This window comes from Amblyomma maculatum, chromosome 1 (genome assembly GCF_055883805.1).
Source record: "Amblyomma maculatum isolate TAMU_Amacu chromosome 1, ASM5588380v1, whole genome shotgun sequence".
NCBI lineage: Eukaryota > Metazoa > Arthropoda > Arachnida > Ixodida > Ixodidae > Amblyomma > Amblyomma maculatum.
Genome location: NC_139344.1, coordinates 148,145,753 through 148,169,242, shown reverse-complemented (window position 1 = coordinate 148,169,242; position 23,490 = coordinate 148,145,753). Strand labels below are relative to the sequence as shown.

General features: G+C 46.5%; 1 protein-coding gene across 1 annotated transcript in view; it reads right to left on the bottom strand.

Moving 5' to 3' along the window:
- Positions 1 to 23,490, bottom strand: part of BBS4 (Bardet-Biedl syndrome 4) — a 53,317-nt gene that overhangs the window by 9,018 nt on the left and 20,809 nt on the right. The window contains exons 7-10 of the mRNA XM_084604682.1: positions 22,586 to 22,640; positions 10,217 to 10,438; positions 3,660 to 3,831; positions 1,829 to 1,898 (exon numbers count right to left, since the gene is read on the bottom strand). Of these exons, the coding sequence (XP_084460808.1) occupies positions 1,829 to 1,898; positions 3,660 to 3,831; positions 10,217 to 10,438; positions 22,586 to 22,640 (519 nt within the window). The remainder of the gene's footprint in view (positions 1 to 1,828; positions 1,899 to 3,659; positions 3,832 to 10,216; positions 10,439 to 22,585; positions 22,641 to 23,490) is intronic.

Here is a 23,490-nt window from a genome sequence, read left to right as displayed (position 1 = left end):
CGACAAAATTTGCAGGATGGAGAGTGAGAGCGCGCGGTGTTCGTTCATTGCAGAACAAAATGTGACGTTATGTTGGCTGGTCAAACATGTGGCCTCTACATTTAAAAAATTGCACCGTTATTGGTGCGTTTCCCTGTGTCTATAATTCACCCCTCCATACCTTCAAAAAAGGGTGCAAGGTGTGGCTGCCACACTCATACAGCGGGGTTGGCACGTACAGTTACACACTTTGTCTATTCCAAACAGAAATAAATTAGGGAAACGCTCAAGCTTCACTCCAAGAGTAGGCGCAAAGAACTTTAACAAGCCTTTCCATTGCGTGGATACGTTTACATTTTAAAATTGATTTCTGGGGAAAGAAAGGCGCAATATCTCATTTATCAGTGGACACCTACACTTGTCAGACGTGCATATGTCGGTGGCTCGAATCCCTAACACAAACTAGCCTCCAACTTGACTAGCAGATTGATGCTAAATGTAAAGGGAAAGGATATGACACTAACGCTGCACAAAGTCAGGTTGCGTCACAATTTCGGTACGAAATCAAGTGCGTATTTTTTCGACACCATTTTTCTCAATATAGGTTACTGCGATGTCGACGGAGATGGCTGTTTCGCCGAACGAGCGGTATGCGCTTCGCGCAAAAGTGGAGCTAACTTCAGCAAGCGTGCTAGAACCTGTTGCGATATAGTCAGTATAGTCAGACGAATACAACCATATTCTGAAGACGCCACTGGGAAGTGTTGGTGACAGCGGTCAAACACTGAAGACATCAGAGATGTTTGGCCGATACCTGCTCATAGCAAGCTTGTTTACTTCGCTTAGTTACACACCATTTGAGCCAGCCTGTGTATGAAGTCAGGCGAATTCAGCAGATGAGCCGAAAAAAATTAAGCTGATTCTTCAAATATCGCGTGGAAAATAGCAGTCACACTGCATGCATCCCATCTGCAACCAGTATTTAATATGAAACATGAATGCCTTACATCATATATTAAGGCACATTTGACTGACGTCTGAAAAGTTTCTCAAAACGTCCGAGGTGGCTCCTAAATCCTGAAGCTCTTTTGCACTATGTGGAGTTGCTAAACCCGTGCATCCCTGAAGTGTTGCACCCTTTAAAGGTGCTGACTTATTTGGTGCGCCCTTTAAAAAAAAAGCAATAAAATTAAGGGCGTTAAACGGGTGCCCTGGTTAATGTTGCACCCTTAAGGAAGCTTCGGTTGTCACCATTGGTGATGGGTACATGACAGTTGGTTCTGCTCATACAGCTAAGTGCCGGCAATGGTCCAGCTGACCATGCACCGTATCTCGATGACGTCGGCTAACCTCGGATGCTGCATCAGCTTGCGACGCATCAGCACTGCAAGCTTTGCATGCAAAACATGCATGTAAAGAGACCAGGGACTGCGCGGAATCGTCTATGCGGGCTAATCTTGTAGGAAAGTTAGTCTTTTTACATCGGCTAGTGTCAGCGCGATATCAACGAGCTTGGTCCATGTCTCAGCAATGCTATAGCTTACTCGCGCTTGGGGTCGGTTGGCAAAGCTGGCTTGGCGAGTGAGTATACAGTACCGTCTTTGGCGTGTACCAGAAAACTTAACACACAAGAGCATAGAACACGCCTGCTGTCGCCTATCCACACGACTATGGGCAGCACACAGCGAAGATCCTTAGAGGGTTAACTTACTCTCAGTTTCGCGTATATAGCAGTTTTTTTTTTTTTTTAGCAATTAGCAAAGAACTGAATGCAAGACGCAGTGACAAAGAGCCACTGCATATTTTGGCACTGGGAAAGTGGGCGTATGGACGCAGCAAAGCGACGTACTCATCCAGAGCCATGGCCCTCTCGTACGCGCGCTTCGCGTTGTCCGGGTCCTGGAGGTTCCGCAACGCAACTGCAAACCCAATAAAGAACAAGTAGATTTGTAACCAACAACGCCGAATAAAAAATACACAATACTCGTGTACATGTTACAACTGTGCGAAATGAATTCCTGAAGGAAGGAATCTGAGCAAACACTAAACAGTAAAACATCTGCTGTTCTGCCCACATATAAAACATGCCTATTTTCATTTGACAGCTCGTAAACGAAGACAGCTGGCTGCTGCTGCGTGTTAGTCATTCATAGCAGTTGAAAAATAAAATGCACTCGAAATTAAATGCAAAAAAAAAAAATGCTGGTAAATGTAAACCTCACATAAACTAACTGGCGATAAAAGAGGTAAAAAAAGAAGCTCATGATGTTTCCCTAAAGTTCGCGAGCGTACAGTCGATCCTGACACATACGCTTGACTAGATTCGCCATGCCTTTACACAAGAAGCAAGAAGAAAAAGAAAAAAAAAAGAAGAAAAAATGTAAAGGAAGAATACTCGTCATGCGACTAAAATGCAATATTAATGAAAAGCCAAATCACCGGAATACGTTCTGACCACCTGTGCGCACAGATCTAGACGAGGCTATAGCTCTCCGTGTTCTATATAGTTTTCTGGCATAAAACTAAAGAGGGCGCAACACCAAGCAAGGACGAGAAAGAACACACGCGAGCGCTATTGGTGCTGGATGTAGCGCGTGGTGTTTTGCTATTTTTTGTATGTCATATTTTATGAATGCGCCCAAACTGACAATTATAGCCATTCATTCTTCATTGAAGATCACAAAATTCGTTCTCCTGTATTCCGGTTGGTCTCCACCACCGATTAAGTCGAATACGGCTCGCGTTTCATCCGGCAGCGTCCTAATTGAATAGGCAGTATGCGCTACTGACACGAACAGAGAGCCTGCAGTACCGATGGATGGTAGCATAAGCGAATATTCGTGTAATACGCAGGGTGAAAACGTCCTTAAGGAACACCGTGCTTGTAAAAGTGTGTACTTTTTATTTAAGGCAATAAAATTTCATGAGCTATCGTTGTTTATTCGTACGGTTAGTACGGAAGGGAATTTCGTATCAAGTTGGCTCAGTTTCGTGAGCCCATCGACTCATGGCTTACTCCCCATTCAATCAGGCAAACACGCGTGTGCCAGAGATTTGTGGCACCCTGTGAGCGCAGCTGTGCCCTCTCGTACTACGTCTCGAAAGACTGACTTCTGGACAAGGGGAGGAATGCCTCTTGTTATGAGGAATGCGATGCTGAAATGAGGTGCGATAGAGTCGAATAAAGCATTTGATCAAGTGGCTTTGAGCATAGGCACGCCTGCCGAACAAGCGTTCGAAGTTGGGCTGGCACGTGCAAGTGGACTATCGCGTATGGATGAAAGTGGAAGAAGGATCCCAAAGCACAGCTCGAGATGCTGGCAGTTTAACACGCGGAAAGAACCACTGCGGTGACTGCCGAATAGTTTAAAGCAGCGGATGGTGAAGCTAATGTTCGCGCTGCCGTGGCTTCGAATCCCCCTCGAGGCTGCAAGTATAGGTACCGCTCCACCCTCTGTTGGATGCGGACGCTGGATTTTAATCCACGCAATCGTTCTAATGCTGTCGTTGAAAAAAAGAAAAAGCGCTTGTGTCCGGTCGCCAGTTTCCATGTTTTCGTATACTTCCAGTTCACGAGAAACCAGTTGCAACGTATTTGTTTTTGGCATCTCATGTACATCTGTTCGATACCAAATGATTAGCTCATAATGTGTTTAGAGGCCAATAAAGTGGTGACCTACTTGCGAGCAGCATGAACAGCTGTCCGTTGCGCGGGTTGAAGTGGACGGCGGCGTTGAAGAAGTGGTAGGCGGAAGCGTACTGCTCCATGGTCAGATGCACCAGACCCAGGTTGTGCAGTATCTGCCAGTCCATAGGGTTCAGGTAGTTGGCTCGCTTCAGGCAGCTGATGGCCTGCAAAGTGCGCTTCTGTGTATTTCATGTCTCTTTAGCCGTGACCGAGATACTTATGGTATTTAGCTCTGGTATCGTCAAAGATCACGCCACTGATGTGCGCTCGTATACTAAAATAAAATAACATAATCATTTGTTAACAAAAAATTCAGCGTATATGCTGATGATTTTCTGGTCCTTTAGAGCAAAAATTGAAAGCTAACAGTATAGCGCAGATGTGCCTGAATCAGCAAAAGGCATTCTAGAAAGCAGGACTTTCTAGGACAACTTTTAATTAAAAGGTAACTGTGGGGGAATAGAAGATACTGTTAGGAACATGTTGATGGGAATGGCCTATGCTTCCGATGAGGGACAAACATTTGCTTTTATTGTTTTTCATACGCATGCAGCGAATAGCTAAAACTTCCATATAAAACAAAAGGGCTGCTTTGTGAAAATAATTGTGAGGCAGCTATGGAGTTTAACACAGCTTTTATGAACATATTGATAAGAGATGATCTAAGCTTCCAATGCGTATAATAAAATTTTGCTTCTGAAGTTTCTCCTTTGTTAAAATTACTAATCAAGGCTGCCATAGAAAATCAATGAGGCGAGTTTAAGAAAATAATTGCGAGGATTCTCTTGGCTTGGTTTGGTTTGGGTTGTGGGGTTTAACGTCCCAAAGCAACTCAGGCTATGAGAGACGCCGTAGTGGAGGACTCCGGAAATTTAGACCACGTGGGGATCCTTAACGTGCAATGACATCGCACAGCACATTTCTCTGGTATGCTCTAAGATACTTCTACAAATATATTGATAGAACTGGTCTAAGTTTTCGATGCGTACCAAATTTTTGAAGTTTTTCCTGCGCTCGAAGAAAATAAGCTGGATTACCATATGAAAACAACGGGGCGCGTTTAAAAAATTTAGTAGCAAGAAGCTTCAAGCGTGGTGAGGAAAGATCTACGAGCATATTGATTACTTAGTGAACTTGTAAAATATGTGAAAAAAGTACATTGGAAAACTCTTTCCCAGAAAATGTCGAAAACGACTGAGTACGCAGGAGTTACGATGAAACGTTTTTCGAACGAAATGACGCAAGTGCATGGAGACAGTGCAACGATATCTGACACTGAAGTACACCGAGTGTCCCAGCTGAAAGTGAGAAATAATTCTGCCTAGTTCCATTCCTTTATGAGTTCTGCGTTTCGTTGCTCAGTGCCTCTGCTTAGTTGCCGTTTCTAATTGGTCAAATTGAGATGAAGTCAAATTCGGGGGTCAAGGTACCGAATTTCAGGGGTGGCCCTCCCAAATTTGGAAGTCAACATTGAGCATGGCCATACTCAAATTAGGTGAGACACCAATTTACATCAAATTGGGATGAAATGAAATTTCGAGGGTCCAGGGGGCCAAATGCCTGGTGTGGCCCACCTAAATTTACAAGTCACCTCTCAGTTGGTAATACTGGACTCAGGTAAGACACCAAGTTTAGTAAAATTCGGACGAGGTCAAATTTCGGTGGTCCAGGGAGGCCAAATTTCAGGGGTGGCTAACGTAAGTTTGGAGGTCACCACTGAACTATTTGGCCATATATTAGAATTAGGTTAGCGATCGAGTTTAGTCAAATGCTCACGAAGCAAAATTTTTGGGATCCAGGGTCCAAATTTGGGAGGTAGCCCATCTCAAATTGGATGTCAGGACTGAATTTGCTACACACAAATTAAGTCAGACGCTGATTTTGGTCAAATTCTGACGAGGTCAAATTTTGGTGATCCAAGGGGCCAAATTTTTGGTGTGGCGCATCTCAATTTGAAGGTCGTCACAGAATTCGCCATACTCGATTTATAAGACATCGATTTTGGTCCAATTCTGACAAAGTCAAATTTTGGGCGGGCAGGGGGCCAAATTTGGGGGGTGGCCCATCCAAGTTTGGAGGACACCATAGCGTTGGCCATACACGAATTAGATTGGATGCCAAATTTGGTCATATTACCTGGTTATTTGTGTGGACAACTCTGCTAAAAGTTCCCGCGGGCACGTTCTGCCCACAAGATCTGATGGCACATCATTCATGAGCCAAGAAATGTTTTCGCATTTATATACCGGGTATCCTAGGCATACATGGCAGTAATTGAATTACAGTAATGGAATTACTGTAATTTAATTACTTTTCTCGGTAATTTGTAATGTAATGAATTCCTTTTTCGGGTTGGTAATTTAGTAATGTAATGAATTACTTTTTGACAGTAATTTGTCAGGAAAAGTAATTAATTCCTTTCGAAATTACTTTTACTACAATGCGCCACTACTCTTTCAATAGACGACGAAGTAGAGTGCCGCGAAAGCAGGAACGGCGTGCGGCAAGCAAAGCCAGCGTAACGGATCGGCAAAGGGGGACAGAGTTGAGCAGAACAGTGCGTCTGAGACCTCAACCATTCTCCAAGCAGCAGGATACAAGGCGTCAAGGGAAAGCTGAAGGAAGAGATGATGCCAGAAGGCTGGAGCTGAAAACTAGTTTGGAGCGCGGCGTATACGGCACTCCCTGTTGCGTCGGCTAGGGCACAGTGGTGCCTGGTTACACTCAACACCACGGGGCGAAGGAGGATTGGGGTTGGGGGAGATAGGCAGAAGGGTCCATGACGTGAGGCACCGTGGCTTGAGCATCAATCAATCAATCAAAGTGATCTTTATTTGTAGGAAACGAAATACATAAAGAATATTTGGACCGATAGCCGGGGGGCTAGTATTAAAGTAATCACTGAGCACTGGGCACAAATGTGCCGACATCGATTCTTGGGACTGCGGAAGCAATAAATAACCTAGCTTCTCGGGCCCTTCAAATGGCGGAGACAGCTCCGGGCCAGCAAGACGCTGGGTTCGCAGGTCATTTCAGGAGCGTTCGACCATGTTTTTGTTTTTTTGCGGTAGTCTTGTTTTTGTAATCGCACGTACTGTAGGAGAGAGAGAAGGAATAGCTCTCTGGGACGGAATTTGGCGGGAAGACGAAAGAATGTGGGTGCTTCGCGTCTGGAGAACAAGTTGTTTTGCTTACTAGCTTTGCTTAGTTTTTGCATGGATGGAAACTAGAAAGTAATTTAAAACTAATTTAATTACTCAGTAGAAGTAATTGTAATGTAATTTCATTACTTTTTGGGAGCAATAATGAGTGATGTAATTTAATTACTTTTCTGGGATTTTCAGCAAAGTAATTAGTAACGTAATTTAATTCCTTTTCAAAAGTAATTTTGCCATGTATGATCCTAGGTAAGAGAAACCAGGTGAGCAATGCTGAGAGAAAGAGCAGATTGAGGTCAAAGAGGACACCCCCCCCTCCCCCCGAAATAATGTATCGCGGGGTATTGCTTTTAGAGAGTCAAATGGCCTATAAAAGGTCAAATATGTGGCTTTTTAAATATTGGTGCCATTAGGAATAAGATGTCAACTAGTAGGATATGGATATCATGGAAAAGCAGTTGGCCAAGACATTTACACCAATGTACCATTTACCGGAAGCAGTTTTTAGCGACCTTATAGATGGATTTCACTATACAAAAGCCTCCTAACAGCGCTGCTGCTCCAGCCTACCAAGACGCGTCTCAAAGGATACAGTCCGCTTTTCCCTTAGCGCTATGACAGACGGATATTGGCGTCGTGTGCCCCGGGCGCGAGTATGCCCGTCAGCAGTCTGTCGTATGGCGGCTTTCTTACAAAGGCGGTGAAAAAAGCTTCGTAAGTGGTACCTTGGCGCAAACACTACAGCCAGCTGTTTCTCAAGACGTTCTACAATTTCTAGATTGAAGGTTCGTTCCTGAAGTCAATAACGTCACAAGTCAATAAACAATAACATGTCATCTCCAAAGTGCGTAACCAATGGATTTCAAGGATCTATTTTGGGTCCTTGCCTTTCCTGATATACATAGACGATTTGTCTAACTCATTGAGTCACGGTAACCGTACTCTACACGCAGACGAGACGACACCTCGATTTCCACAACTGAAAAATCTGTGACAAATAATAAAACAAAATCTTAACGCTGACCCAAGTAGCACACATTACGTGGCCCACCTGGGGCCCGCATGGGCAAGTTGGGCTTAGGCAACCACAATAACACCCATGAGGGCGCCCTTTAGGGATCAAGCGGGCAAGCCCGAATTGGGCTTGCCTCTGCTTTTTCCATCTGGATATCATATAGGCGTGGAAAGGGCTAACTGAGTACATATTCACACGTCTGATTCCCGCTTGGAGAATTTAAGGGCCGATGCGAAGAAAATTTGAGCTTTGTGTAGAAAAAGCTTGGGCTAATCTAATTGGGGCTGCCCATTCAAAAGCTCAATAGGTCCCGCATGGGCAGCGGCGGGGCTAAATACGGGTATACCCACACATCGCCTACATGGGACCCTTAAGGGGTACTCGAGGGAAGGTCAGACGGAAATGTGGGCTTCATGCAGAACATTCTTGGGCTACCCTAAATGGCGCTGCCCACCAAAGAACTAGATAATTTCCGCATGGCCTGCAACGGGGCACGAAAGTGCTCCTTCCCGCTTCTGCCCGCATCGGTCTCTTGCGGGGAACTTTCGGGCAGATCCGATACCCTATCTCCACCCTATCTGAAAGGCACCATTTTATTTATGTAATTTATGTTAAACCGGCCGCTAACTGCCTCTTCTGGAGGTTTCACCTAAGTTTCCTAAGCATACCCTTGCCATGAATAAAGACTACCTATTTTTACATTTAAAACTACGTTGATTATGCAGTATTGGCAGATAATATGTTGCAGTAACTGTTCCGCTTTACGAGTATGTAGGTTGGTTTATGGGGTTTAACGTCCCAAATTCTTAAAATATTTTATTGTACAGCAAAATTAACAACCCATATAAACATCCAGCAAAATCCATGTTCATTATATGCTATTCACCTCAGATTGGAAGTCCCCTGTATGTGTATCGGTGCGCCTTTATGGGCAAGTTCTACCACCTACTGGCTCAGCCACTTTTCTTCGTGTAGTTCTAAACAAAAATATGGAAATCTGCATGCTCAATTTTTTATAAAGAAGATATGGTTTCGCATTCGAATAATGATCGAAACGCGCCACTATTTTAAACCCCATATTGTATTATCCCTGTATTATATATGCTTATATACATAGTCATCTGTCATACTGCTTGTTTTCCTGGGGTAATACATAATATACATATTTAGATCCAATTCAGCGCCTTCAAAACCAAGCAGTTAGACTAATGCCATTTAGCCCGTAACTCTTTACAGTCAGCTAAATACCTTGCCTTTGCGCCAACCTTTTTCTTTTCAAGCTATCGCTCATCATGTATCGATTAATAAACCAAAATGTTCCGGTTGAAACGTTTTCATTAGTGGACTAAATAATCGAAATAGCACAAGATTTTATCCACGCTATAATTTTCTTCTACCTAAGCTTAGAACTAACTATGGCAAACTTTCCACTAAATTTGCTGGCCTATATATCACTGTGGAATGCTCTCCCTCTTGAAATTAAATCATCATGTGCTTTGCCTAATTTCAGACTCGCATTAAACATTTTATGAATATACTGATTGGGGCCTAATGAACTAATTAATGTGTTTTATTCACTGCATTTTGCCTGTTCGTTTGTTATTGTTAGTTTAAAATTTTAATCATTCTACTAATGTTATCACTGTTTTCTGCAATTTAATATTGCCTTGTATATTCTTACTGTCCGGAAGCACCCCCGCCAGTTTTTACTTCGAGGCCTCCTCGCGTAACATGTACTGTTCAACCAACGTCGCTGGATTTTATGAAACTTGAATATTTCTAAATTTAGCCAATTAGTCCACTTATTAATGCGACAACGTTTAAGCTGTCATCGAGGTTACAAAATTCTCCGATTGGTTTGTAGTTGCGACGTCATCAAGGCCACATGACATAAGGAACCAATCACGCGACGGAACCAAATTTAAAATAAGCCAAGGACCCCCCAGAAATGGGTGGATTCCGAAAATTCGGCTGTTGGTCCACCACCAAAATATCAGACCTATAGAACTGGTTGGATCAACCTAAAATTTTGGGATAAAGACGGACGTTACGAGAAAATGTTGTGTTGTGTTGTGTTGGGTTTCTTGGCGCGTAAGCAACTAAGGCTATCATGCGCCAAGAGCAAGGTTATTTTTTGTGTGTGAAAAAAAGGGGGAAAACGCGTGTGTTCAAACTAGAGTTTGTTCAGAAAGTCTCCTTTTACGCGAAAATGACGGGGTTAAGACCTGACTAGTAGGTGGATGACTAGTAGATGTAGGGTTAGTTTTACAGACCAAGTTAATTCAATGAAACGTCCCAGAACATTAATTACTCATGCATTGCCTCATGGGTTGAAGCCAGTAAACCAAACGAAAGAAGGAACAAGAGCCCGCTTACCGCGACGTACTTCTTCTTGCCAAAGAAACACATGCCGACATTGTTCCAGAGCGCGGAGCTCTCGTCTGGCACCGAAGCGACAGCACGGTACTTGGTCAGCGCCACGTCGTAGTCGCCGTACGTCTGCATGATGCTGCCAGCGGCCAGCACAGCAGGAGCGTAGCTCGGGTCGCTGGCGAGGGCGACGCCCAGTCGCTCGAACGCCTTAGGGTACATGTTGCACTGCAAAAGACGACCGCGTACGTCAGCACCACTGTAGTCGGAAGCGAAATACGTCGCTGCTGTTACACCAACATCGTTTCAGCACTCATTAGAAGCGTGTAATGGAATGGGACATGGTTATATGGTAAGCGGTTCCCTGACGCCGCAAGGACTTGCGGCAGTGCGTCGGCTATGGACATGATAACGACGTGCGTATAACGTTGTTCCAGCACCCAAATGCTGGGGACGAGCGCAGGCAGCGCTTAAAAAATACGAAATGCTTGTCCTGTACGTCGAACGGCCCACTAAGTCATTATTATAGAGGAAGTTAGCGTGTCTAATTGTCGCTGACACAAACTCAACACGGTGTAACAAGTAAATAACACCAGTTTGACACCGACAAGACCGCGACAGTGAACACTACTTACCTTCAGTTGTTTTTTCTCCACAACTCGGCGCCTCTTCGCGTCCGCTTGCGGAAGTAGACATTTCCTAGCGTTTCCTTCTGCTGACGCTTTAGGGTTAGTCGCTGCGCAAATCGACTTGATCGGCCTTAGAAAGGCAACATCTGGGCTTTCTTTATTATGTTTCTATGAATACTGTCAACGTATAGCATGATCTGGGTTCTGTCACTGGAAACGGTTCCTGCGCCTTTCCTTTCTCCATAAAGAATTTACATTATTATTGTATTGCATACACGCAGCAAAAGACAACTCTCGCACAACTGCTGCTTTCTACTTTAGACAACATAAGGGCAAAGTACGACGTACCACATTCATATATACATGGTTGGGTGCAAGCGGTGATGTAAACTCGCAAAGCTTAGGCTACAAATGACATAAATTCCCGTGAAAGTTGGAAGCGAAACAACCTCCGTCGAAGCTCAGCTAGGTATGATATTCGGGAGAGAATCGCATAAGAAATGCTGATATGAAGAAGAAGTGTCTTCCTGCTAAGGTGGCTTCATCGCTCCTCTGAAAATTCTTGCCGTCCTTGTAAGCACCTGTCCTGTCTCCAGAGAAGTGGATCTTCTATTTCCGAGGAAGCTCTAGACGTCCTCTCCGCGTCAGGTTGCGAGACCTCCGGCGCATGCTACTCATGCATGATTGCAGCTCAGGTCGGCACGGAGGCTATAGGCCTAGTGCTGCCGCTGCCACGCTGGCAGAGGTAGCTTCGCCGGAGTTGCTCGCTGCAACTCCTGCTCTGCCGTCGACACCTCAACCTGACCATCGGCCTCAGGTCCAGCTTGGTGCTCCCGGTTCTTCAGCACCAGCGCCCATTCAGCCTTCCCAAAATGGACAACAGCCCGTAAGTGAACTGTTCTCTGGGCGGAGCACGGCTATGGCCACTCAGCTAACACGACGAGATGCACATCCAACAGTGCGACCTGAGGAGACAAGCTCTCCAATGGACCTATCGGCTCCACCATCTGTATCAACGAGCACCCGTGCCCCTCACAAGCGTCCTTCGGAAGATAATCAACCGAATTCGTCCTCGGCAAGTGGTGGCTATCAAGGAAAGCGCTCCTGTTTAACTATCGAAAACCAGGTTGCACCTACACCGGGATCATCATCTTATAAGGTGGCGATTAAATCTCTAGCCAACAAAAGCCTCACCGATATACCAAACAGGATCATCCAGGCCAACTTGGACGCGTGTCTCGGAACCAGAGGTTTTCGGGGCTTCACGGCAAGGAAGAAGTCAAACACTATAGCTGTGTGGCTCCCGACACTTACTGCGGTGGAACGTGTCCAAGCGCTTAGTTATATTTCAGTCACAAGTGAGATCTCAGTGCTTGTGCAAGTGTATCTAGTTGAAGGCTCCGACTTGCAGCGTTGCGTCGTTTACAACGTCGACATAAACGAAGATCAAACCACCCTTCAACGTGAGCTGTACTGCCCAACGCACTGAGTCATACAGGCCCGACACATAGGAAAGGGGCGTTCCTGCATGATCACCTTGCAAGGCCCTCCGACACTCCCAGCCTGTCTGTACTACTACGGCTGCATATTAAGGCCACGGCCGTATAAACCGAGTGTGGTTTACTGTTATAACTGTTTTCTGGCAGGGCACATGCGCAAATCTTGCCCCTTTGCTACTGCCGATGAAGGTGCGTCTGAAGGAAAAGTTACGTACCGATGCGGCCTCTGCAAATCGGACGACCACGAAATAACATCTCCAAGTTGTCCGACAAAGCAAAAGGCAACGCAGAAGGCACGTCTTCGGAACACTAAGCGTTGGCCAGTAGAGGACATGACACCAGTGCAGACATCCAATCGCTTTGCAGCTCTTCAATATGATGATGACGAGTGGCCAGAGTTTCCTGAGCCCGCTTCGAATGCACCTCCAGCTAAGACAAAGTCTAATGATACGGTGCTCAAGAAACGCCGTCGACAACAGCCAATATAGCAGCGTACTGATCTACCAGACGACGATATGGCTGTAGTGGATGAGCAAATCAATCGTCTCTTAGCAGAAGTCTCTAAGCTCCGACAACACCGCGAAATGCTTGCTCGACGTCGGCGAGCTGCAGAAGTAACCGCCAAATCTAGTAATTGCCCAACACAACCGCCTTCATGCCGCGCAACAGGGCCATTTGCTGCCTCTTCCCAGAGTACCACAACGCCCAATGATAACTCTGCAACATCGCTGCTCCGCTATATGGTCAACCAGTTGTCCAACCTGACATCCGTGATACTACAGCGCTTGGACTAGCACACAAAAATGGCGAAATCCGGTCGTCCTGGTGTACTACAGTGGAACTGTAGAGGCATTTCCACGAAGGTGGCCGAGCTCAAGACCCGACTGCAATTCAACAAGCTTCGGGTGGGGGCTATGTTACTTCAGGAAACGAACGCCTTGCCATCTATTCCTGGCTTCAGCGGCTACGTGTCTCCTTCAATGACCGACCGTCGCGTGGAGACTGCTTCTCCCCCGGGAAAGGCGGCGATATATGTTGAAACGCGTATTCCTCATGTACGCCTTTCTGTCGAAAACTGGTGCACATCATACCAAGAGGTAGTAGCAGTTGCTGCGAAATTTCTGAAAGGAACCGTTGTTCTTGTTTCTTATTACGTTCGACCAGCTGGAGGCGCCTCTTCCCGTATTAATCTTGGCTGGTTATTAAGTGTTCGTCGGCAATACCCTGGGTGTCCAATTTTAGTCGGAGGCGACTTTAACGCCCCTCACCCAGATTGGGGGTATTCGACTGCAAGCCCTCGTGGTAGGCGTGTGCGGGACGCCTTCACTGATGCCCTGTTTGTTCTGCTTAATCACCCTGGGACAGCAACACGGCCTGTGCGTCACATACGTAGTGCTGCCTATGCTCCAGACTTGACGTGGTGGTTGGGCGCAGGAACTCTCTCATGGCACATGGAGCCGGACTGCTGGGGAAGTGATCACCACCCTATCCTCATCGGTCTCCATCCCTCCCGTCTCCGCCCTTTACGCCGCAAATGTTCTGTGATAAACTGGGACAGCTTTCGCTCATGTCTCGACAGTATGTCTTCAGATTCGCCGTCACTCCTTGCTGACCGTATACAGAGAGCACTAAACAGCGCTACGACTACTACCTGGATTGATGTAGGTCGACCGGCACCAGATCTCGGCCTGCTTAACTTGTGGGCAGCCCGCCGTCAAGCTGAGCTGGCTGCTACGCGAGACCCTACTTCGGGGCAGGCACGTACACGACTGAATTATCTTACCACGAAGGCTCGGAGATATGAACGCGATCTCTCGCGACGCCAGTGGCATGCATGGTGTGAACAATTTTCTGATAAATCATCGAATGCCTCACTCTGGCGAACGTTTCGTGCAATAGAACACGGTCGTCGTTCTACTGACGCAGCAGCAACAGCATGCTTTGCGGCTAATCTGTCGCCGGGCGATTTCGCCAAAGAAGCTGCTCGAAAATTTTTCCCAAAATACGATATACTGCCTCCTTCAGCTGTAAACCTTAATTTGGCGGGTATCCCTGCAAACGCATGGAAACTACCATCTGCTGCCGACGCTGATGGAATTGCGAGCCCCTTTTCGATGTGCGAGCTGCTGGCTGCAATTGACGATGCGAAACGGAAAACAGCGCCCGGCCTGGACAAAATTCAGTATGAGGTTTACAAGAACTTCAGTACTGCTGCACTTCCTCAACTACTAGACACCATAAACAAAGTGTGGCTTGATGGTGTCGTACCCGAGAGCTGGAAAACCGCTGTCGTGATCCCTATTCCCAAACCTGGGAAGCCTCCAACGGACCTCGCCAACTTACGACCAATCTCTTTAACATCAACGCTTTGCAAGTTCGCAGAGAAAATGCTAGCCACACGACTTTCTTGGTGGCTTGAACAGCACGGTTTTTATCACCCTGCTCAAATTGGATTTCGTCCATACATAGGTACAGAGGACGGGTTGGCTGTCTTGGCATCAGCAGTTCTATCATCTACCCGCAGCCGCAATGTACGTACCATATTAGCAATGGATGTTGAAAAGGCATATGACAACATCAGTAATGCTGCAATCCTGAATGCCATTGACATGCTTCATCTCCCTCCGAGAGTACGCACTTTTGTCGCATCATTTTTGGACGGAAGAAAATTTGCAATACGCCTCAGCGGTGACACTGTTGGTTCATTCGTTTCACTACGTGGCGTGCCCCAGGGATCAGTATTGTCTCCGACGTTGTTCAATATTACTTTCATCCCATTGGCGTGGCGCTTACATGATATCCCTGAAATCAAGTTTTTACAGTACGCAGATGAAATCACGGTATGGAGCACTCACCATGATCTTCTCACTCAAGAGGCCGCCCTTCAGTCAGCATTAGACGTAACCTCTGATTACGCGTCCTCCATTGGCCTTCAACTTTCTGTGTGTAAAACTTCATACACGTCAGTCGCCAACCGCTGGGGACGCCGTAAACTTGCCTCAAATCCAATTCGTCTCTCTCTATCAGGCACCCCAATACAAGAAAATTCGAGCCTGAAAATTCTGGGCTTAACAATTCACCAATCAGGATCAGCGACTGCTTGGCTCTCTCAGGCAAAAAAGCAAGCACTTCAAACTATAAGTTTAATAAGAAGAATTGCACCTAAAACGGGTGGCGCTGGCTCTTCTGTTGCACGCCAGTTAGTGAGGGCGGTTCTGCAGCCCCGTATTGTTTATCAGGCCCAGTTCCAGCATCTTACAAGGGCACAATGGGATCGCCTTGAAACCGTAAATCGAGAAGCTATGAGGACCATAACATGCCTCCCACGAATCACACCGGTCGTAGCGTTACAGGAGAATGCGCAGCTCAACACCATCGATGAACTGGTGCAGCAGCGTCGTGATGCTCGCAGACTCAAGGCCACTTTGTCGCATTCCACGCAAGCACTGAGGGCGTATGCAACGTCACACATTATTCTTCAGCCACCTGCGCCAGTTCTCCCTCCCTGGAAATTTATACAGTTAGGAGACAACAAGCCAACTTACATCCGCAGACCGACGTCTGCCAACTCTGCATCGTTGCTACGCCAGAGATTTGAAGAGCAAGATACTAACCTGCCTCAAGATTCCATAGTAGTGTACGTAGATGGAAGCCTGCAAGGCTGTGAAGCCAAAACGGCAATCTACTGTCCACGGAGACCTAGCCTGAATCAGACAACTACGTTTCAGCTTTCGGAACCACTTACATCTTTCTGCGCTGAGCTTGTGGCAGTTCAGGAGGCACTCTGCTCTGTGGCTTCCATAACCATGCTCCCTACAGCACACGTTGTCATCCGCACTGACGCACTTCAAGCAGTACGTCTGCTCTGAAGTGTCAGCCTCTGCCCTAAAATTTGTTAAGACATCCACCAGCTTGCGGCGCGCATCCCACAATCAATACGCATTGAGTGGGTCCCACGGGATCTGCTGCCTTCCTAAAGTCAAGCTGTTTTTTCAACCCGCCTCGTGAACCAAGACGCATCAATCCCACGGCTTCTCGTAGTCGACGACGCTACCCTCCTTTTGTCAAGAAAGGAGCACCTCCGGCGCCGCACACGTGCACTTATCCCTCCGTGTGCGATATCCCTTCCCCGCGGTCTCACCCGTGCAGAGGAGATTGCGCTTAGGAGGATCCGGGTCGGTGTTGCCCTTACACCAGCTGTAACTAGGACGTGGTCATACTTCCAACATTTATATCCTCGCCCAGGATGCCCGATTTGTAACAACGAAGATGTCGAGGCCGACATCCACCACTTGCTGTGGGACTGCCCAGCACTCAAGCCAACACGAATCCGGCACCTGAGCATAGCTGGCCTTTCAGCAACCAATCCTGCCTCATACGTCGCTTGGACGCAGGGACCTCATCATCGCTCACTTCTGGACTTCATAAAATCAGCCAACCTTTTTCCATTAATTTAATCATTTATTCATCCTTCATCTCATAACCTACTGCTGCCCTGAGACAATAAATATCGACTAAAAAAAATGCTGATATCGTCGGTATATGGTTATGGTATGGCTCCAACCGGTATGTGGTTGCCTTTTCCTCTACTTTCTGCGAAATTACTTCCTACCTAAATATACTAGTCAACTTGTATTATTTGAACATCGCCTCCTTGAACATTTAAATAGAAGAGAGAGGAAGAAAACTCGACCTTTTTTTGAAATTGAGCACCTCCTAACTTTAACTCTGGTAGCTAACGTTAAGGGTCCAGAGTAGCAGGCCAGATTTTAATCACTCCGGCTAACCTCTATCCCTTTCCTTTCAGTAAAGCTATCGATCTATCCATCCAGTGTCACAGAAAAGCCGGTGTCGTGGCTGTCGGTGTCGGTATTGATGGCCGTGAATGAAAAATACCGATGGAAACAAAGATTTATGAAATTCGGGAACGTGTCAAAGAATGTTATAATTGGAGCCAAAGTTCTCAGACAGGTTCCTGGAATCAAAGAAAAGTAATTTAGCTGAAAATAAAATTCGGTTAATGTGGCCTGCTCTGGTATTCGAACCCATGGGGTCTCCGGTTTGCGAGACGGGCAGGCAGGCTGCCCATGAGCGATGATAGCTCGTTGGTTCTTGCTGAATAAAGGTGTACCTATAGTGAATACGCTGTGGTCTTTGAGCTGAAGGGTTTTCTTAAGGACCAAATTTATGCGTCCATGAGAAATTACGAATATGCTAACTAAGTGCAAGGTGATTACCCGAATAGGGCAAAAATGGCTCACACCGTGAAGGACGTTCTGGTCCGTTACGCAATCGCCTTTACGACCAGCAAAACCCTCTTTTTTATATATTTATTGTCAGGTTTTAACAGACTTAAAAATGCATACAACCTCGAGTGGAAATAAAATGAAAACTGACTTTAAGGAAATAAAAAGCGTAGTACCACTCTGCTCAGTGGACATCACAAACTCCTGTGTGCCCGTCATTGCGAGAGGAGCAGAAAGTTTGCATTCCTCGTGGAGCCCAAGGGGGTTGCGCGGAGTGAAAAATTCCGAGAGCACTACAGAATCTTCACTGGAGAAATGCGTAAGTCTGAGCGTTGCTGCTGCACCCGGTACATCGCGCGCCCTTTGTAAAGATTTCACACTGCGGAAATTATGATACCAGATGTGTCGTTGATGACATTGTGCAGCAAGCTGCGCATGTTCTTTTATTCTTTAAGACGAAAGTCTTTCTAGGCTAATAGCGAAAATTTCGCGTCGGTGAGATTTTTCCGCGAGATCTGTCAGCGAGATTCCGCGAGTGACAGATACTGCGCCTTTCCTTTCCTGTAAATGAATTATAGAACGCCAGTGAGCTTTGATGAGTTCAACGGAACACTGGCTGTGTTCGACAAGGGCGCGCAATGCGTGAAGCAGCAACGCTCAGGATTTCGCATTTCTCCGCTGGAGGCTCTGCACTGCCCTTGGATTTTTTTTTTCTTTTGACTTTGATGAAACAACTCTTTGCACATGTTCATATCAATTTTAGCAATTTCATTTCTGTTTTTGTCACAAACTCCCAGTTTCCGGTCATATGACACATAGGCAGACATGTCACACTTCCCGTCACATGACTCTTACCACACGTCACGTGATCAGAAGTGTGACGTCACAGCCGGGAGTCGCCATTACCCTGCCTGGCTATTTTGACGTCTGATTGACTTTCTGCTGTCATTTATTATCTAATTACTCAAACTTATCTAGCGATTTCCCAGACGAGATTTTCTCACCCTTTATCTAGTATAATCATTTGTTGTTTTTTTTTTTTGCAGTTTCTTTTTTTTTTTACTCGTTCGGTTACGACAAAATCTTGTACACAACCTTTGGGGACGCAAACCTCAAACATAGGCACTTAATGCTTACGCATTAAAAATGAAGAGAAAGGGGAGCAATTCGCCACGTGAGTGTTTGCTAGGGGGGGGGGGGGGGGGGGGGCGGGGGTTTGTAATAAATGAATGAAGAAAGGTTGGCCGATCTATGAATTCGAGGAGGGAGCGATGATGTGGCTTCCGTGCAATATAGGAGTTATGAGGACTGGTTTGTCGGGAGACACGCTGCTACCAGATGCCAAACTCTCACGGCTTCAGCGCAGGGCAAACCCACAAGTTTTTTTTTTTTTTTTTTTCTAGGAAGATTAAGAAAATAAACTTGCCTGAAGAGCCTTGTTGCAGAAGAAAGGGGTCGAAAAGGCGGGAAGCCGTGAACACCACTTTTCAAAACTGCGCAGCTCAACTCATAAAGCGTCCCGGATTAATGTAAGCACCTATTAATTACATTATGTTATTGATCTTGTCTTGTGAAAAATTAAAGAATATCTGATCCTCACGTCCTTACGAGGGGGTTATTTTAGCAGCAAGCTACGAACATAATGGGGCAAAACGTGGCGGCACTGCGGAGTTGTTCATGCATTATTATTATGGTGCTTCTCGGTACGAAACTCTGCATTTATTTTATCGTTCTCTAGGATGGGCTGAACGTACAAAAAATGATGTATGATTTGACTCAGCCAAAAAACTTATTATACGAAAGCGTGCAAAGTTCGACTGCTCATCCACATTTTTGGAGCTGGCTACCCAGATTTCGCAGGTGTGCCAAGCCTATTCTATGGCTGAGCCAAGTTGGTTTTGAACGTAGATCACAGTCAATTTTGGAAGTGCGCCATCCAAATTTGGGTGGTTAGCCGAGTCCGTTAGTCGAAGCGTGTTCGGATACATTGCGCACGGATAGAGCTTGTCAAAGACGACGACATGCCAATCCACAGCGCGAAAATAGCCCGCCGGGGTGGCGCATTGGTTACGGCGCTCGACTACTGTTCCCAAGGATGCGGGATCGAATCCCGGTCTCGGCTGCAGATTTTCGATGGAGGCGAAAAGCAAGGCGCCCGTGTGCTGTGCGATGTCAGTGCACGTTAAAGAATCCCTGGTGGTCGAAATTTCCGGAGTCCTCCACTACGGCGTCTCTCATAGCCTGAGTCGCTTTGGGATGTTAAACCCCACAAACAAACCACAGTGGGAAAGAGTGGCAGTAAAACACGCGCGGTGACTCTCTGAGGCGACTGCTGCCAGATTCCGTGCATGCTCGCTTCTCGCGAGAAATTCCAGGATTAGAGTCTGCTCCGCTCCGACGTTCGTTCTTTTTTTTTTTTTTTTTTTGTTACGCGGCAGCTCTAAAGGACACGTTACAAAGAAATTCCGTCGGCGGCGTCTGTGTCGGCGTCGGCTTTGTGAGTGAAAAATCGCGGACGTGGCACTGGCAGGTGGTAGCTGGCAGCTGACATGATCGAGCATTAATTCTTCGATGGCTTGTGCTGCAGACGACATGATATCGAAATGTTGGGGAGGAGCTGTCAACTCGGGTGGCTCATTTGGGGCGCGACGGTTGAATAAGAATAAACCTTCCAGTGGGCTCTTGGATTCCGAGTCAGGCGAGAGAATAAAGTTCTCGAACACCGTGTATACTATCTATCGCGTTAAAAGAAAACACCGCTGTGCGACGAAAACACTCGAGAGCCTACCACGGAGCGGTAATGGAAGTGAGGGAATACGAGGAGAGGAAAATAATACGCTTTCCTTGAAACCAAAGCGCCGCACTTTTGCCGGCAAGCAAAGACTGCTGCGTGAACGACATGCTTTGAGAATGGAGCCAGATGGTTTAGAGAATGGCACCAGGCGGTTTGACTTGATATCACGTCCAAGAGCTCGTGTTTAGGTACCGCGAATCGAACCAAATCGCATGTTCATTCCACAGATAGGAGGCGAAAGAGGAAGAATCGCGAACATAGGGGGAAAAAAAAAAAAAAAGAAAAAAAGAAAGGCTGCAAACAAGGCAAAAAAAAAAAAGAAAGAAAAGAATCCTGCACCTAGGCTATACGCAATTAAAGTCTCCATGGCAGTATAGCCGTGTAGCGGGTCATGGAACAAAGCAGTGCCGGGTTCTGTCTAGCGTTTTTCTTGCCGATAGGCTCCAAAAAACTGCGTCGGTGCCCATCTAGCCGTCTTCGTGTGCATTCACAGCGAGTATGCGTAACAACGACATTGAAAGGGCGTCTCATATCCCCCCGCAAACTGTTGCATTCGCCTCAGGGGAGGGGCAAACTGGCGAAGTTATAATGTCACAAAATTTTAATGCGGTTTGTTTCATCTGGCCGCTTCATATCCACAGAGCGAAATGCCAAAACGGTACCAAATAATTATGCTATATTTGTTTGTTGATATATACCTATTAATAAGAAAAGTGATTATTTACAGATATGTGGGGCATTTTTTCCCTTCCATGTATATTCTGTGCTACCATTGGTTGCAGGCTGTTCGTTTCTTTCCCTCTTGCGTGCGTCTGTATGTGCGTACTCGCCCTAATGAGCCCGCAGTGCTCACTGTAGTTGTTTGCTCAGTGTTCACATAATGCCTTCGTGAACGGCTGCTGCAGTGGTGTTTCCCTAAACTCTTTACGGATATTTTTTGCGAGCAGTTATAAAGAGTGGATGCTGCACTTAATGTCGCATTGCAATATACGCAGGACACGTGATTCCAGTTTCTTGCCCAGTGCGCACACGCTGAAGGGAAAGTTACAAATACAGTGTCGGTGTCCCCGTACATTCGACCTCTAGCCATGGACCTAAGGAAGAAGGGAGTGGAATTGTCCTGTCCGAAAAGTTGTACAAGGCAGGTGTTAGCGCCAGCTTCCCGAACGTGTCATTGTGCTTCTTGGTTTTCCTTTAATATCAGGCCACCACGCCCGCCGAGGAATGCAGGACCGGCGCCGGGGCACGGAGAGAAATCGGGAGGCTGCGGCCAAGCGGCAAGGCTGCAGCTGACGTTGTTTAGGTTCAACATGTACAGCGCGAAAAACGAAGACAGCGCACTGTACATAACGTTGAACGTTCACAAACTCGCCTAGTTTTCGGTTCTGCTGTTGTTTAGGAATCACATTGGACACGAAATAGTTAAACATAAAAAAAGAAGGTAAGGAAAGCAGAAGGAAGGAAGGAAGGAAGGAGTGAAATTGGAAAGAGAGAAAAGGATGCCCCAGGGGAGGGCTACGGAGTAATTTCGACCACCTGGGTCGATCTTTGACGTACACTGACATCGCACAGCACACGGACACCTCTTCGTTTCGCCTCCATCGAGACGCAGCCGCCGGCGGTCGGGATCGAACCCGGGTTCCCCGGTACAGTAGTCGGGCATCTAACCACTGCACCACTGCGGCGTCATACTGCCTATAGTATGACCACTGACTTAGCTTCTAAATTACTTGCCTTTAGGAACAGTGCAGGGGTATCGGCATTCTTGGGAACGTGCAGAAAGTATCACGCCAAGCTCACGTTAATTCGGGGCCGCGAACATATTTCAAGGCCACAACTATAAAAACAAAATGGTCCAGAATAACGCTCTAACATTTATAAAATGCGCACGAGCAAGCACCTTTCAGGCTTCGAGTCTTGCTAGTTAGTGAGTGCCCGCCAAGTGATTTCTCCCCAATGCGCAATCTGCCGTTGATCGCATATGACGAAATTGCGCAGCCACAAATAAGCATGATTCCTAGATAAGCACTATAGCGGCATCTTATCGGCGTAGTTGGAGCGTGCGTGAGACGTGGAACAGTAGTCACGTTCTATCGCTGATTAATTGGACTGGTACGTTCGTGAAAATAATCTGCTGCTGCTGAGCCCAGAAGGGAGCTGTGTATTACAGCTTCCAACCCGAAAACGAGCTTAGTATTTCGTCTCACCTGCATATATAGAAGTCCCAGTTTAGTGTTGAGCTGAGCACTGTCGGGATTGTTCCTGGGAGCAAGAAAGATACGAATGCTGGTTAGTAAGAGACTCAGAACACGCAGCACACTGCAACATGCAGTTATAGTTTACTCTTGGGAGGGTCACATCGCTAGTATGAACTCCAATTGGTGTTCGATGGCTCATGCCCAATTTCTTTCTTCCTTTTAAAACGATCCTCACTGAGGTGTCATCGAAATTATTCAAATTTAAGAAAACTCATAAGTTCATAGCGATAACACTTTTGAGGATGTATCGCTGTATATGCTGACAAGTTCTAATTAAAAAGTTGTTGTGAAGATTTGCTGATTTATATTAGTGTGCTGGTACCGCGGAAAATTTAGCAGTGAAAGCCGGTGTTATTCTCATGGCCCATCATCTCTACGGCTAGTAGGATTAGTGATACGGATTCTTGGAGTATTTTTTTTTTCTTCTTTTTCTTGCTGCCCCGCCGGGTTGACGCAGTGGTTACGGCGCTCGACTACTGTTCCCAAGGACGCGGGATCGAATCCCGGCCTCGGCGGTCGCTTTTCGATGGAGGCGAAAAGCAAGGCGCCCGTGTGCTGTGCGATGTCAGAGCACGTTAAAGAACCCCAGGTGGTCGAAATTTCCGGAGTCCTCCACTACGGCGTCTCTCATAGCCTCAGTCGCTTTGAGACGTTAAACACCACAAAACCAAATCAAACCTCTTTTTCTTGCTGTTCGTATCGTGCGTGCGCAGTTCTTTTGCTGCTTACAACAGCAAGTATTATTCCTCGCGAGTGCAGAGGCTCCTCTTCTGCTAGCGCGAGTAGGACCCCTTTATTTTTATCTCCCCTTCAGAAACACACAAAAAAAGTCTCAAGGTCCGAACCAGAGAAAG